At 39.4% G+C, this 13,278-nt stretch overlaps 2 protein-coding genes across 2 annotated transcripts; one reads left to right on the top strand and one right to left on the bottom strand.

The window, feature by feature from the left end:
- Nucleotides 1-56: 56 nt before the first annotated feature.
- LOC147368334 (olfactory receptor-like protein OLF4) lies at nt 57-1,016 on the top strand. Its single transcript, XM_086413558.1, has one exon. The coding sequence runs from the start codon at nt 63-65 to the stop codon at nt 1,014-1,016; it is 954 nt and encodes a 317-aa protein (XP_086269684.1). The 5' UTR covers nt 57-62.
- A 2,408-nt stretch (nt 1,017-3,424) lies between these two features.
- On the bottom strand, nt 3,425-11,113 carry LOC147368333 (olfactory receptor-like protein OLF4). The gene is made up of 3 exons (XM_086413557.1): nt 10,759-11,113; nt 10,292-10,473; nt 3,425-3,838 (listed from the first exon to the last, which is right to left on the bottom strand). Exons 1-3 carry the CDS (start codon nt 11,111-11,113, stop codon nt 3,425-3,427), a joined length of 951 nt encoding a protein of 316 aa, XP_086269683.1.
- Nucleotides 11,114-13,278: the final 2,165 nt, after the last annotated feature.

Raw genomic sequence — 13,278 nt, 5'->3', positions numbered from 1 at the left:
TGTCTTTTTTTGTGAAAATTAGACATGATATTTTCCCCTTTCCTTTAGGTCACCTCCACCACATGGTACCAAGGAACCTAACACATGTTTCAGGTTTTCTTCTTCTGGGATTCTCAGAGGAAACAGACCTGCAGCCCATCATATTTGGGCTTTTCCTCTCCATGTACCTGATTACTGTGTTTGGAAACCTGCTCATCATCCTGGCCGTCAGCTCAGACTCCCACCTGCACACCCCCATGTACTTCTTCCTCTCCAACCTGTCCTTTGTAGACATCTGTTTCACCTCCACGACCATCCCAAAGATGCTGTGGAACATCCAGACCCAGAACAAAGTTATCACCTATGAAGGTTGCATCACCCAGGTGTATTTTTTCACACTTTTTTTAGGGTTGGATGACTTCCTCCTAACAGTGATGGCTTTTGACCGATTTGTAGCCATCTGCCACCCCCTGTACTACAAGGTCATCATGAGTGCCCAGCTCTGTGGACTGCTGGTTCTTGTTTCCTGGGTCATCAATGTCCTACATTCCTTCTTGCAAACTTTAATGGTGTTGAGTTTGTCCTTCAGCAGAGAGGTGATAATCCCTCACTATTTCTGTGAACTGAAACAGTTGGTCCAACTTGCCTGTTCTGACACTTTTCTTAATGACATGGTGATGTATTTTGCTACTGTCCTGCTGGGAGGTGCTCCCTTAGCTGGTATCCTTTACTCTTACTCTAGGATAGTTTCCACCATATATGAAATCTCATCAGCTCAGGGGAAGTATAAAGCATTTTCCACTTGTGCATCTCATCTCTCAGTTGTCTCTTTATTTTATTGTACGTGCTTAGGAGTATACCTTAGCTCTGCTGCTACCCAAAGCTCACATTCAAGTGCAACGGCCTCGGTGATGTACACTGTGGTCACACCCATGCTGAACCCCTTCATCTACAGTCTGAGGAACAAGGACATAAAGACTGCTCTGAAAGCATTCTTTAGGAGGACAATGATTAAAACACCAGTTGTCCTAAGCTGATGAAGGGAGCATGACTGGAAGATTTAAAACCTCACAGGCAGAAATTGCAATTTTTGAGATCAGATTGTGGAAGCAGATGTTGCTTTGTCCTTTATTTCTTGAAATTTCCATTTATTTGATCTCACCTCTTTCATATAATTTATGTAACTCATTTGATTAAGCTTAGTGATTTCCCTCTTATTCAAGAGTTATTTAAATAAAGGATAGTCATGAGTTGTACTGCTCCTATGTGGGGAAAACTACTGAAAACATTCACCGCTATCTGTGTGTTTATAACAAGGAAAATTTCAGACCATTGATTTCATGTTTGTGTACATCATTCCTTTGTATTATCACTTTAGCTGCTTTTTCTGATGTTTTGGACTTTGACATACACTGTGTATTGCTAGTTGTCACTGTATTTTATTTGCCTCTTTAGGATTCTCTTCCTTATTCAGTTTTGTTTCCACAATACCTATCACGTGTGTCCATGCTTTGCTCAGTCATGTCTCTTTGTAACTTTTTGACTGTAGTCTGCCAGGCTCCTCTGTCCATGGGATTCTCCAGGCAAGATAACTGGAGCGAGTTGCCATTTCCTCCTCCAGGGGATCCTCCTGAACCAGGGATCAAACACCATATCTTAGGTCTCCTGCATTGGCAGACAGGGGTTCTTTACCACTAGCGTCAGCTGGAAAGCCCCTGAGGCATCAAGTTCAGTTCAGTTCAGTCGCTCAGTCACGTCTGACTCTTTGCAACCCCATGGACTGCAGCACTCCAGTCTTCCCTGTCCATCACGAACTGCTGGAGTTTACTCAAACTCATGTCTGTTGAGTCAGTGATGCCATCCAACCATCTCATCCCCTTCTCCTCCCACCTTCAATCTTTCCCAGCATCAGAGTCTTTTCAAATGATTCAGTTCTTTACATCAGGTGGCCAAAGTATTGGAGTTTCAGCTTTAGTATCAGTCCTTCCAATGAATATTCAAGACTGATTTCCTTGAAGACTTGTTGGATCTTCTTGCTGTCCAAGGGAGTCTCAAGAGTCTTCTCCAAACCATAATTCAAAAGTATCAATTATTTGACCCTCAGCTTTCTTTATAGTCCAATGTTCACATCCATACATGACCACTGGATAAACCATATCTTTGACTAGATGGACCTTTGTTGGCAAAGTAATGTCTCTGCTTTTCAATATGCTATCTAGGTTGGTCATAACTTTCCTTCCAAGGAGCAAGTGTCTTTTAATTTCATGACTGCAGTCACCATCTGCAGTGATTTTTGAAGCCCCCCAAAACAAAGTCTGACACTGTTTCCACTGTTTACCCATCTATTTTCCATGAATTGATGGGACCAGGTGCCATGATCTTAGTTTTCTGAATGTTGAGCTATAAGGCAACTTTTTCACTCTCCTCTTTCACTTTCATCAAGAGGCTCTTTAGTTCTTCTTCGCTTTCTGCCATAAGGGTAGTGTCATCTGTATATCTGAGGTTATTGATATCTCTCCAGACAATCTTGATTCCAGCTTGTGCTTCATCCAGCCCAGTGTTTCTTATGATGTACTCTTCATATAAGTTAAATATAAAGCCTTGACACACTCTTTTCCTTATTTGGAACAGTCTGTTGTTCCATGTCCAGTTTTAACTGTTGCTTCTTGACCTACATACAGATTTCTCAAGAGGCAGGTCAGGTCGTCTGGTGTTCCTATCTCTTGAAAATTTTTCCACAGTTTGTTGTGATCCACACAGTCAAAGGCTTTGGCATGGTTTATAAAGCAGAAGTAGATGTTTTTCTGGAACTATCTTGCTTTTTCAATGACCCAGTGGATGTTGGCAATTTGATCTTTGGTTCCTCTGCCTTTTCTAAGTCCAACTTGAACATCTGGAATTTCAAGAAATAGATGGACAACATGAAAATGAAATATTTTGCAAAGTAACATTAAGTGTATTTAAACATTCTTTTTTTATATCACACATATCTATTATATATTATATATTATTAAATATATATTATATTATTATATTATAATATATAGTATAATACTATATAATATATATTATATTTATTCAAACTTGTGTTCTCTTGTAAACTCTACCTGAAGACATGTATATGGTAATATATTTGAATCGTTCAATATAATTATGTGTGTGATATTAAAAAAAATGTTTAAATACCCTTAATGTTACTTTTGAGTTTTAACATCCTGGAGGCTCAGCAGGCTGAAGGATTCAGGTTAGAACCTTCATGTTTTTCTATCTTTGTCCAGTAGGTGGCGACATGATATAGCTTTTTTTTTTTTTCCCCCCCATTTCTATCTGAGCTGCCTATGGTTATGAATCTGCACTTTAGACCCTCCATGGCCTCTGTCAGAGGAGTTACCCTGTGCCCTAGCTATTGCTTCTTGTGCCTCTGGGGTATGGTACCTTGCTGTTGTCAGTGCTTCTGGTGTGCTGCTTGAGATGCAGGGTGGGTAGTTTTCTGATATGCTTGTGATGCTTTTCTGTGTAGCTTCTCTGAGATCTCCTGAGTCACAGCTTCTGCGTATGAGGCAGGATGATGGTAGTCGGCGGAGCTGGGGTGGTAGGGGTTCTGTGGCATGTCCAGTGTGGAAAGGTTGACCAGCTGTAACACTGCAGATATGGAGGTGGGAGAGGGGGGCACAGGGTCATGGACACCTAGGTAGCTGGGGGCGGGGTCCCATGCCCCACTGCCACCTCTGCTCCTCCCTCTGCTGCAGGCACCCGATGCTGGTATGCCACAGTTGGTGCCCCCTCTCCTGCTGCTTCTACTTTCCTTGGGGTTGAATTTATAAAAACCAAAAGGAAACACAGCCAGTAAGCTCTGAGACTGAATCCATAAGACACCTAAAAGAGGACAAAGCCAGGAAGCTTTGTGATGTTGGTTTTAGTAATATCTTTTCTAGATGTATATCTCCTCAGGCAAGGGAAACAAAACCAGGAGTAAACAATGATACTATATCATACTAAGAAAACATTGTATAGAAAAGGAAATCATTAACAAAATGAAAAGACAAACTACCAAATGGAAGAAGATATATACAAGGGATATATCTGATAAGCAGTTGATGTTAAAATATACAAATAACTCACATAAAAATAGCAACAAAAGAACTAGATTTTAAAATGAGCAAAGAATCTTAATAGGTTTTTTTTTTTTTCAAGAATACTGGAGTAGGTAGTCTATCCCTTCTGCCTGGGATCTTCCTGACCCAGGGATCAAACCAGTGTCTCCTGCATTGCAGGTGGATTCTTTACAGCAGAGCTACCAAGGAAGCTCTCAAAAAGACATGCAAATGATCAACTGACACAGAAAGAAATATTTAATATCACTCTAAAAAATCCCTTACTTACAAATGACTTCTGTTGCAAGAGTGTGTTCGTTAAGTCCTATTTGTTCATCAGATCAGATCAAATCAGATCAGTCACTCAGTCGTGTCCGACTCTTTGCGACCCCATGAATTGCAGTACACCAGGCCTCCCTGTCCATCACCATCTCCCGGAGTTCACCCAGACTCATGTCCATCGAGTCAGTTATGCCATCCAGCCATCTCATCCTCTGTCATCCCCTTCTCCTCTTGCCGCCAATACCTCCCAGCATCAGAGTCTTTTCCAATGGGTCAACTCTTCGCATCAGGTGGCCAAAGTACTGGAGTTTCAGCTTTAGCATCATTCCTTCCAAAGAAATCCCAGGGCTGACCTCCTTCAGAATGGACTGGTTGGATCTCCTTGCAGTCCAAGGGACTCTCAAGAGTCTTCTCCAACACCACAGTTCAAAAGCATCAATTCTTTGGCGCTCAGCCTTCTTCACAGTCCAACTCTCACATCCATACCTGACCACAGGAAAAACCATAGCCTTGACTAGACAGACCTTATAAGTCCAACAAAGTTAGCCTAGGCACCTAACTTTTACAGATAATGCCAAACGCGAGAACTAATTTACATGGCTGGATATGTGAACACATGGTCACATTTTAAAAGTTAGCAACTTGAAGTTTCATATGTAAGGGACTTACTGTAATTACTAAGGAAATACAAATCAAAACCACAGTGAGAATTTATCTCATGCCTGTTACAATGGCATTATCAAAAAGACAAGAAATAAGTGTTGGTGATCATATGGAGAAAAGGGAAACATTTTTATTGTAGAGAGTATCTTTTCTCCATCATATGCTATTGGCTTATTTTAAGCTAATTGTCCATATATGTGTGCCTCGTTGGTATGAATTTAAATTGGTACAGCTACAATGGAAAACAAAATATAGGTTCCTCAAATAATTAGGAACTATCATATGATTCAGCTTCTCTGGTGGCTCAGATGGTAAAGCGTCTGCCTGCAATGTGGGAGACCCGGGTTCGATTCCTGGGTCTGGAAGATCCCCTGGAGAAGGAAATGGCAATCCACTCCAGCACTCTTGCCTGGAAAATTCCATGGATGGAGCAGCCTGATAGGCTACAGTCCATGGGGCCGCAAAGAGTCTATTCCACTCCTGAGTATTTATTCCCAAACATGAAAGCACTAATTTTTAAAGATAAATGAACCCTTAAGTTGATCACAGTAGGATTTAAAATAGTCAAGATATACGGAAAATATCTAGGCCCATCAATGTATGGGCTTCCCTTGTGGCTCAGCTGGTAAATAATCTGCCTGCAATACAGGAGACCCTGGGTTGGAAAGGCTACCCACTCCAGTATTCTAGCCTGGAGAATTCCATGGACTGTGTAGTCTATGGGGTGGCAAAGACTCAGACATGACTGAGTGACTTTCACTTTCTATCAATGGATGAATGTATAAAAAAGATGTTATACATCTGTATATGAGTATATATGTATATATATACATACATACATACATACACAATGGAATACTACTCAGAATGAAAAAGATGAAAGTTTTCATTTGCAACAATATGGATGAAATTTAAGGGTGTTTTACCAAGTAAAATAAATCAGAGAGAGGAAGACAAATATCCTTTGATTTCACTCATATGTGAAATAGAACAAACAGACAAACAAAGCTAGTAAATGAGCACTCCAAAGCAAACAAGAGCTAACATGTAGGTACAGAGAACAGAGTTCTTTGCATGAGGGAAAGGGGACTGAGGGGAGGGTGAATTGCTTAAAGGGGATGGACATTATCATGATGAATGGAAACTGAAATTTTGCTTGGGAGTGCTCTGTCCTGTACACAGAAGTAAAAAAAAGAAATGTTTGTACACATGAAACTTATATGACATTATCTCAATGAATGATATATCATTAAAAATAAATGAAAAAAAAATACAGACACATATACATTGGTGTTTTCCAAGATCATTCATCTACTAAAATTGGAAGAAAAAATAAATCATTACTGAATTGAAATTATACCTGTTTGTTGAGGTGGCCCTAAGTGAAGCTTTCTTTGTACCTATGTCTTATGAAATGTGACACTGAAGCACTTTTCATTAGGAGGTGGTGTCTCTTTATCCAGCTTTGTATCTGGGCTAGACTTAGGAGTTTTATTTGCTTGAGCCCATAGAATTCTAGGTTCATCAACCTCATCAGAACTGATTCAAATGCATTCCTTTTTATGGCTGAGGAATATTCCATTGTGTATATGTACCACACTACTTCACTCATTCATCTGTTAACAGACATCTATGTTGCTTCCATGTTCTAGCTATTGTAAATAGTGCTAAATGAACAATGGAACACGTGTGTCTTCTTCAATTTTGGTTTCCTCAGGGTATATGTCTAGGAGTGGAATTGATTTATGTCATCAAGTGTTCTGCCTATGTTTTCCTCTAAGAGTTGGTGATGGACAGGAAAGCCATGTGTGCTGCAGTCCATGGGGCACAAAGTGTCAGACATGACTGGGCAACTGAACTTAATTGAAAGGCCAACACTGTGAAGGTGAGAAAATTTATTCCAGAGTAGCATTTCTCTAAATTCACTATTCCTAAAAATTTCCAAGGATTGTAGTTTAATTTCAAATTATTTTTCAGCAGGTCTGATTAGGCACCCACAGACCCTTCATATCTAACAAGATGCTAAGTGCTGATGCTTCAGGTCCTCATCTGTGGATCACAGTTTGGGTAGCGAATAAGTGGTCCTATGTTAGATTCAGTTATAGAAAGACTTAGGTATTCAACAAAATCTTCCTTGTATGTAATCTTGAAAACAATCCAGGATGTCTTTTGTTTGTTTGTTTTCTTTTATTTTCTGGCCACATGGCATGTGAGACCTTAGTTCCCCAACCAGGGATAGAACCCATTGTCCCTTGCATTGGAAGCACAGATCCTTAACCACTGGACTACCAGGGAAGTACCTTCCGTGTATGTAATTTTGAAAGATAAGATTTTCACTCATTTTTATAGGTAGTGATAAAGTTTTTGTTGATTTTTATGGAAATATTAAGTGACATAAAATAATTTCTATTAGAAAAAGACTTTGCAGTAGGCAGAACAAGATCCTCCAAAAGATGTCCACATGCTAAGAACTTTGGAATACCCTAACTAACATAGCTGGCATAATTACAATAGCTCATGAAATACAGTTTATCTTGATGTAGGACTATTAGCACAGATATGCAGATTGGACTAGTATAATCACAATAGATTTTCTAAATGTGATTGAGAAAGGAAGAAGACTTGGAGTCAGACATTTAAAACTGTAGCCATCTGGATTTGAGGACAGAGGAGGAGCCATGAGTTAAGCAATGCTGGTGACCATTAGAAGTAAAATATTAACAAGATATTGAAAACAAGATATTGAATGCATTCTCCTCTGGAGCATTCAGAAGAATCACAGTGTTGCAGACATCTTCATTTTTGCTCAATGGGACTTCAGGATTTTTGTCTCATAGAACTTTATGATAGGTACTTCTAATTTGGTAGTGTTGTAATTTGTTAAAGAAGCAATAGGAGTCTAACATAGATATTTGTCCAATCATATGCTGTTCCTGCTAACATATTATATTTCAGATGGTAAAGAATCCACCTGCAATGCAGGATACCTGGGTTCAATTCCTAGGTTGGGATAATCCCTTGGAGAAGGGAACGACAACAAACTCCTGTATTCTTGCCTGGAGAATTCCATGGAAAGACCATTCATGGAGTCAAGAATTAAAATTTTCTGGCTGTGCATTGTTAAGGGTAGTATGTTAATCATACAAAAATTGGTGAGAGACAACTCCTCTAACTAGGAAGAAAGCAAAGTGACATATATGGATTTAGGAACAGTGAAATTTAAATATAGCAATTAACATTTGAGAAATCCAGTTTTGTTTGTTATTCTTATAAACTAAAGACTGTTGTTCAGTCACTAAGTCATGTCCAACTCTTTGCAACCCCATGGACTGCACCACGCCAGGCCTCCCTGTCCTTCGCCATCTCCCAGATCTTGCTCAAATTCATGTCCAATGAGTCAGTGATGAAATCCAACCATCTAATCCTTTGCCACCTCCTTCTCCTTTTACCTTTAATCTTTCCCAGCATCAGGGTCTTTTCCAATGAGTTGACTCTTCGCGTCAGGTGGCCAAAGTATTAGCACTTCAGCCTCAGCTTCAGTCCTTCCACTGAATATTCGGGGTTGATTTCCTGTAGGACTGACTGGTTTGATCTCTTTTCAGACCAAGGAACTCTCAAGAGTCTTCTCCAGCACCACAGTTGGATAGCATCAATTCTTTGGTGCTCAGCCCTTTTTATGGTACAACTCTCATCTAATCACGATCCATGATAAACTAAAGACTAACCTACTTACATAAAAGGAAGAAATTGACATAAAGTTGTTCAAGACAGAAGACCACTACAACTGCACACACCATCGTGGAGGAGCCTTTAAAACACAAAATGGAGCCTGACAGCTGACAATAGACCCATGAGGAAACAATCATAACTCAGATCAACTCCCTGTCATAGAAACTCATTAGATAAAAGATTCATTACACTAAATCATTGCTTTTAGGATGATGTGCTATGTTGCAACAGCTAACTAATACTACAGTCCAAGTGAATAGAACTGAAGGAAAGGCAATTGTTGTGATTATGTCATACAATTTTATTAAAAAGGGATTCCATTTAGGTTTCCTTGTAGGTAAGCAAGAAAGGTTAAAAGGATATGCTTGTTTGTGAAAAACTTGTGCCTTTATCACAGGACTAGATGGAAATTTAAATCTAGAGAGCCATAATTTGGAGATATATATCATCTATATAATATTATATATATCATGTACATCATATAAATATGATATTTAAATTATTCATTCACAACTCTTTTACTGGTTATCACAGAAATGGAATGGGGGAAATATTTCGTGTAGAGCAATGGAAGGAGTCGTTTATTTGTAGGCAACAATGGAAATATTCAAGCAGAATGATATAAGTACCCCCCAAAAATCCTTCACCTCCACGATAAACCCCTTTACAAACAGACACTAAATCGTATACATCAATAAGTAAATGGACACCATGAAAACATCTCTTGCAAATATATAACCTGACACAAATTTTTGCTAACTCATACTTAAGGTCTTCTATGACTCTAGGTCTTATGTCAAACTCTTTATTGAAATCTTTGTTTCACATAGATGCCAATCAGAGTCGTGTGTTTGATGCTCAGTTTTACCAGTAACTCCTGTAGGCAATGTGGACACTGAGCTATTAATAAATAGAGACTAGTACACTGTTAGGGAGTAAAATCAGATGACCAATTATGAAATACACTACCTGCTAACATTTACATTTTTGGGAAGAGCAGTTATGGTAGTGACCTTCCAAGATATGAAGAACTAAAATGTGATAGACTGTATTTTCATATTTTATTCTTCTATGAAATTATATAATTGGTTTGGTTTCCAAGGTAGTTTTTTTTTTTTCCCATAGAAGTAGCAAAATTCATGATGATTCCTTTAGTAAAAAGAAAGAAAGTTTAGTATATAGTGTATCATTTCAGAAGAATATTCTTAAGAAATGTGTGAAGTCTCATGAGATAAATGGAAATTTACATATATGTTTCACATGAGGTTTTGAATCAATTTGAGAGAATAGAAAAGTGACAAAAGAAACAACTTAGATAACAGAGAACAGCAAAGTTAATCAAGGATGTTTTTAAAATTGTGTAGAGAAGTTGAAATCAAAGAAATGGAAATATCAGGCAATAAATTGAAGAAGCTTTTGCTATTATCACAATCTAATCAAAGAATCACATATGTGCCTATGAGGCTTTGAGCCCTGCTATCATGGGCAGTTCTTCAGCCCATGTCCTTCAGCCCAAGGACAAATGGCTCTTTTATAAATGTTACCATTCCAAAGAATCTTTTTAGAGTCCTCTTTATGTCTTTATTTCTCAGACTGTAGATGAAGGGGTTCAGCATGGGTGTGACCGCAGTGTACATCACCGAGGCAATTGTACTTGTGTGTGAGCTGTGGGTAGCAGCAGAGCTAAGGTATACTCCTAAGGCTGAACAATAAAATAAGGAGACAACTGAGAGGTGAGATGCACAGGTAGAGAATGCTTTATACTTCCCCTTAGCTGATGAGATTCCACAGATAGAGGATGAAATTTTAGAGTAAGAGTAAAGGATACCAGCCAGGGGAACACTCCCTTGAATTACAGATCCAAAATACACCATTATGTTGTTGAGAAAGGGGTCAGAACAGGCAAGTTGGATCAGCCATTTGATTTCACAGAAAAAGTGGTGGATTTCCAAGTCTGAGCAGAATGACAGCTGCAACACCATTAAGCTGTGTAACAAGGAAAACAGGGCACTCATGATCCAGGACACCAGAAGGAGCAGTCCACATACCCAGGGCTTCATGATGACCAGGTAGTGCAGGGGGTGACAGATGGCCACATACCGGTCATAGGCCATCACAGTCAGGAGGAAGTCATCTAATCCTGCAAAAAGTAAGTAAAAATAAACCTGGACGATGCAGCCTTCATAAGTAATGACTTTCCTCTGTGTCTGAGTGCTTTGCAGCATCTTTGGGATGATGGTGGAGGTGAAACAGATGTCTACAAAGGCCAGGTTGGAGAGGAAGAAGTACATGGGGGTGTGGAGGTGGAGGTCTGAGCTGACAGCCAGGATGATGAGCAGATTTCCAAACACAGTGATCAGGTACATGGAGAAGAAAACCCCAAATATGATGGGCTGCAGTTCTGTTTCCTCTGAGAAACCCAGAAGGAGAAATTGTGAAATTTGTGTCTTGTTCTCTGGTTCCATATGATGATGTGACTATTGGGAAAAAATGTGTATAACATGATAATTTTCACTCAAATTGATATTACTCAAATAGCTAAAATACTGTAATCTCCATTTTGCTGACAAAAAATTGATGTTAATATGCTGTATATAGATAAATTCTCCTTGAGGATATACCTCATTTTGCCTCTAACTCAAAGTGTTTGTCCCATTTGAGCATATTTCCAAGCAGTTCATGTTTCAGTTTTATTGAGCAACATATTGAGAGCATAAATATTCTAAGCACATATAAGTGATAAATATGTGCACATATACGGGATAAAATATCTCTATATTTTAGACATATTTAAAAACAAATCTTTCACAATCCAAGGATGGTGAAAAATGATATTCAAATAAATATATAATATGTTAGAAGATGACAGATGTATGGAGAAAACAGAAACATGTGTAAAGGAGAGAGTACTAAGAGACATTATTTTACGCTGAGTGTTCAGGCAAGGGCTTAAAACAAGGGTTTATTTGAAGAAACATTAAGAAAGGAAGAGAAGGACCTATTGTGATACTAGGAGAAGGTACTCACTAGAGTGAAAGCAGGAGGAACAATCACTGCAAAGGACCTGAGGAAGATGCTGGTTCCACATGTTCAGATCTAAACAAGGAAGCCAGTGGGAGAGAGGAATGAATAAAAGGAGGAGTGATTAGAGATGGATAGGTCACAAGCTGGAATCAAGATTGCCAGGAAAAATACCAATAACCTCAGATACGCAGATGACACCACCCTTATGGCAGAATGTAAAGAGGAACTAAAGTGCGTCTTGACGAAGGTGAAGGAGGAGACTGAAAAGGCTGGCTTAAAACTCAACATTTAAAAAACTAAGATCATGGCATCTAGTCCTAGCACTTCCTGGCAAATAGATGGGGAAACAGTGGAAACAGTTAAATAGTTTATTTTCTTGTGTTCCAAAATCACTGTGGACAGTGATTGCAGTTATGAAATTAAAAGATGCTTACTCTTGAGGAAAAAGGCTATGACAAATAGCATATTAAAAAGTAGAGACATCACTTTGCCAATAAAATTCTGTATGGTCGGAGCTATGGTTTTTCCAGTAGTCATGTATGGATGTGAGAGTTGGACCATAAGGAAGGCTGAGCATCAAAGAATGGATGCTTCTGAACTGTGGTGTTGGAGAAGACTCTTGAGAATCCCTTGGATGGAAAGGAGATCAAACCAATCAATCCTGAAGGAAATCAACCCTGAATATCCACTGGAAAGACTGATGCTGAAGCTGAAACTCCAATACTTTGGCCACCTGATGCGAAGAACTGAGTCATTGGAAAAGCCCCTAATGTTGGGAAGATTGCAAACAGAAGGAGAAGCAAACGACAGAGGATGAGATGGTTGTATGGCATATCGACTCAATGGACATGTGTTTGAGCAAGCTTCAGGAGATAGTGAAGGACAGGGGATCTTTGTGTGCTGCAGTCCATGGGATTGCAAAGAGTCAGACATGACTGAGCCACTGAACAACAACAACAACAGGAATGCTGAGGAACAAGGGGGCTTCCCTGCTACAGCTGACACTTCAGTCCACAGAGAATCCTTCTTTCCATGTTGTTCCCAGCACTTTATGGATTTAGTTGCAAGGACATCCTGTGAATTATATCAGATCCTCTGCTTAGTACCATCTTTGATTGAGTTTTGACCACCGTCACCTTAGTATGCCAACTTAATTTATGAGCTCAGGTGCTTCTGCTTTAAGAACTGTTCCTATTCCACAAGGCACAGGTTCACAGACACAGTATCACCTCCAGAGCAGCTACTGTCACGAATTTCTTATCCAGAACCACCCTCCTTGGGCCATGAGTGGTTATAGCTCAAGCTGGTCAGATCAGATTAATTTTCTCCTATGTGTGTGTGTGTTTGTGTTAAGTCACGTCAGTTGTGTCTGATTTCTATCCTGTAGCCCACCAGGATCCTCTGTCCAAGAAATTTTCAAGGCAAGAACACTGAAGTGGTTTACCATGCCCTCCTCTAGGAGATCCTCCTGACCCAGGGATTGAACCTCCGTCACTTTACATCTCCT

Source organism: Bos grunniens, chromosome 7 (assembly GCF_055505025.1).
Source record: "Bos grunniens cultivar Pamir isolate PY7600 chromosome 7, Bosgru_T2T1.0, whole genome shotgun sequence".
Lineage (NCBI taxonomy): Eukaryota > Metazoa > Chordata > Mammalia > Artiodactyla > Bovidae > Bos > Bos grunniens.
This window is presented reverse-complemented; position numbering and strand designations above follow the sequence as displayed.

Coding starts and splice junctions, on each gene's coding strand:
- LOC147368334 (XM_086413558.1), top strand. CDS start 63: ATGGTACCAAGGAACCTAACACATGTTTCAGGTTTTCTTCTTCTGGGA.
- LOC147368333 (XM_086413557.1), bottom strand. CDS start 11,113: ATGTACCTGATCACTGTGTTTGGAAATCTGCTCATCATCCTGGCTGTC. Junction 10,474..10,758: donor TCTGGTGTCCTGGATCATGA/GTGCCCTGTTTT, acceptor CTCACCTCTCAG/TTGTCTCCTTATTTTATTGT. Junction 3,839..10,291: donor TAAAAAGATTCTTTGGAATG/GTAACATTTATA, acceptor TTATGGATTCAG/TCTCAGAGCTTACTGGCTGT.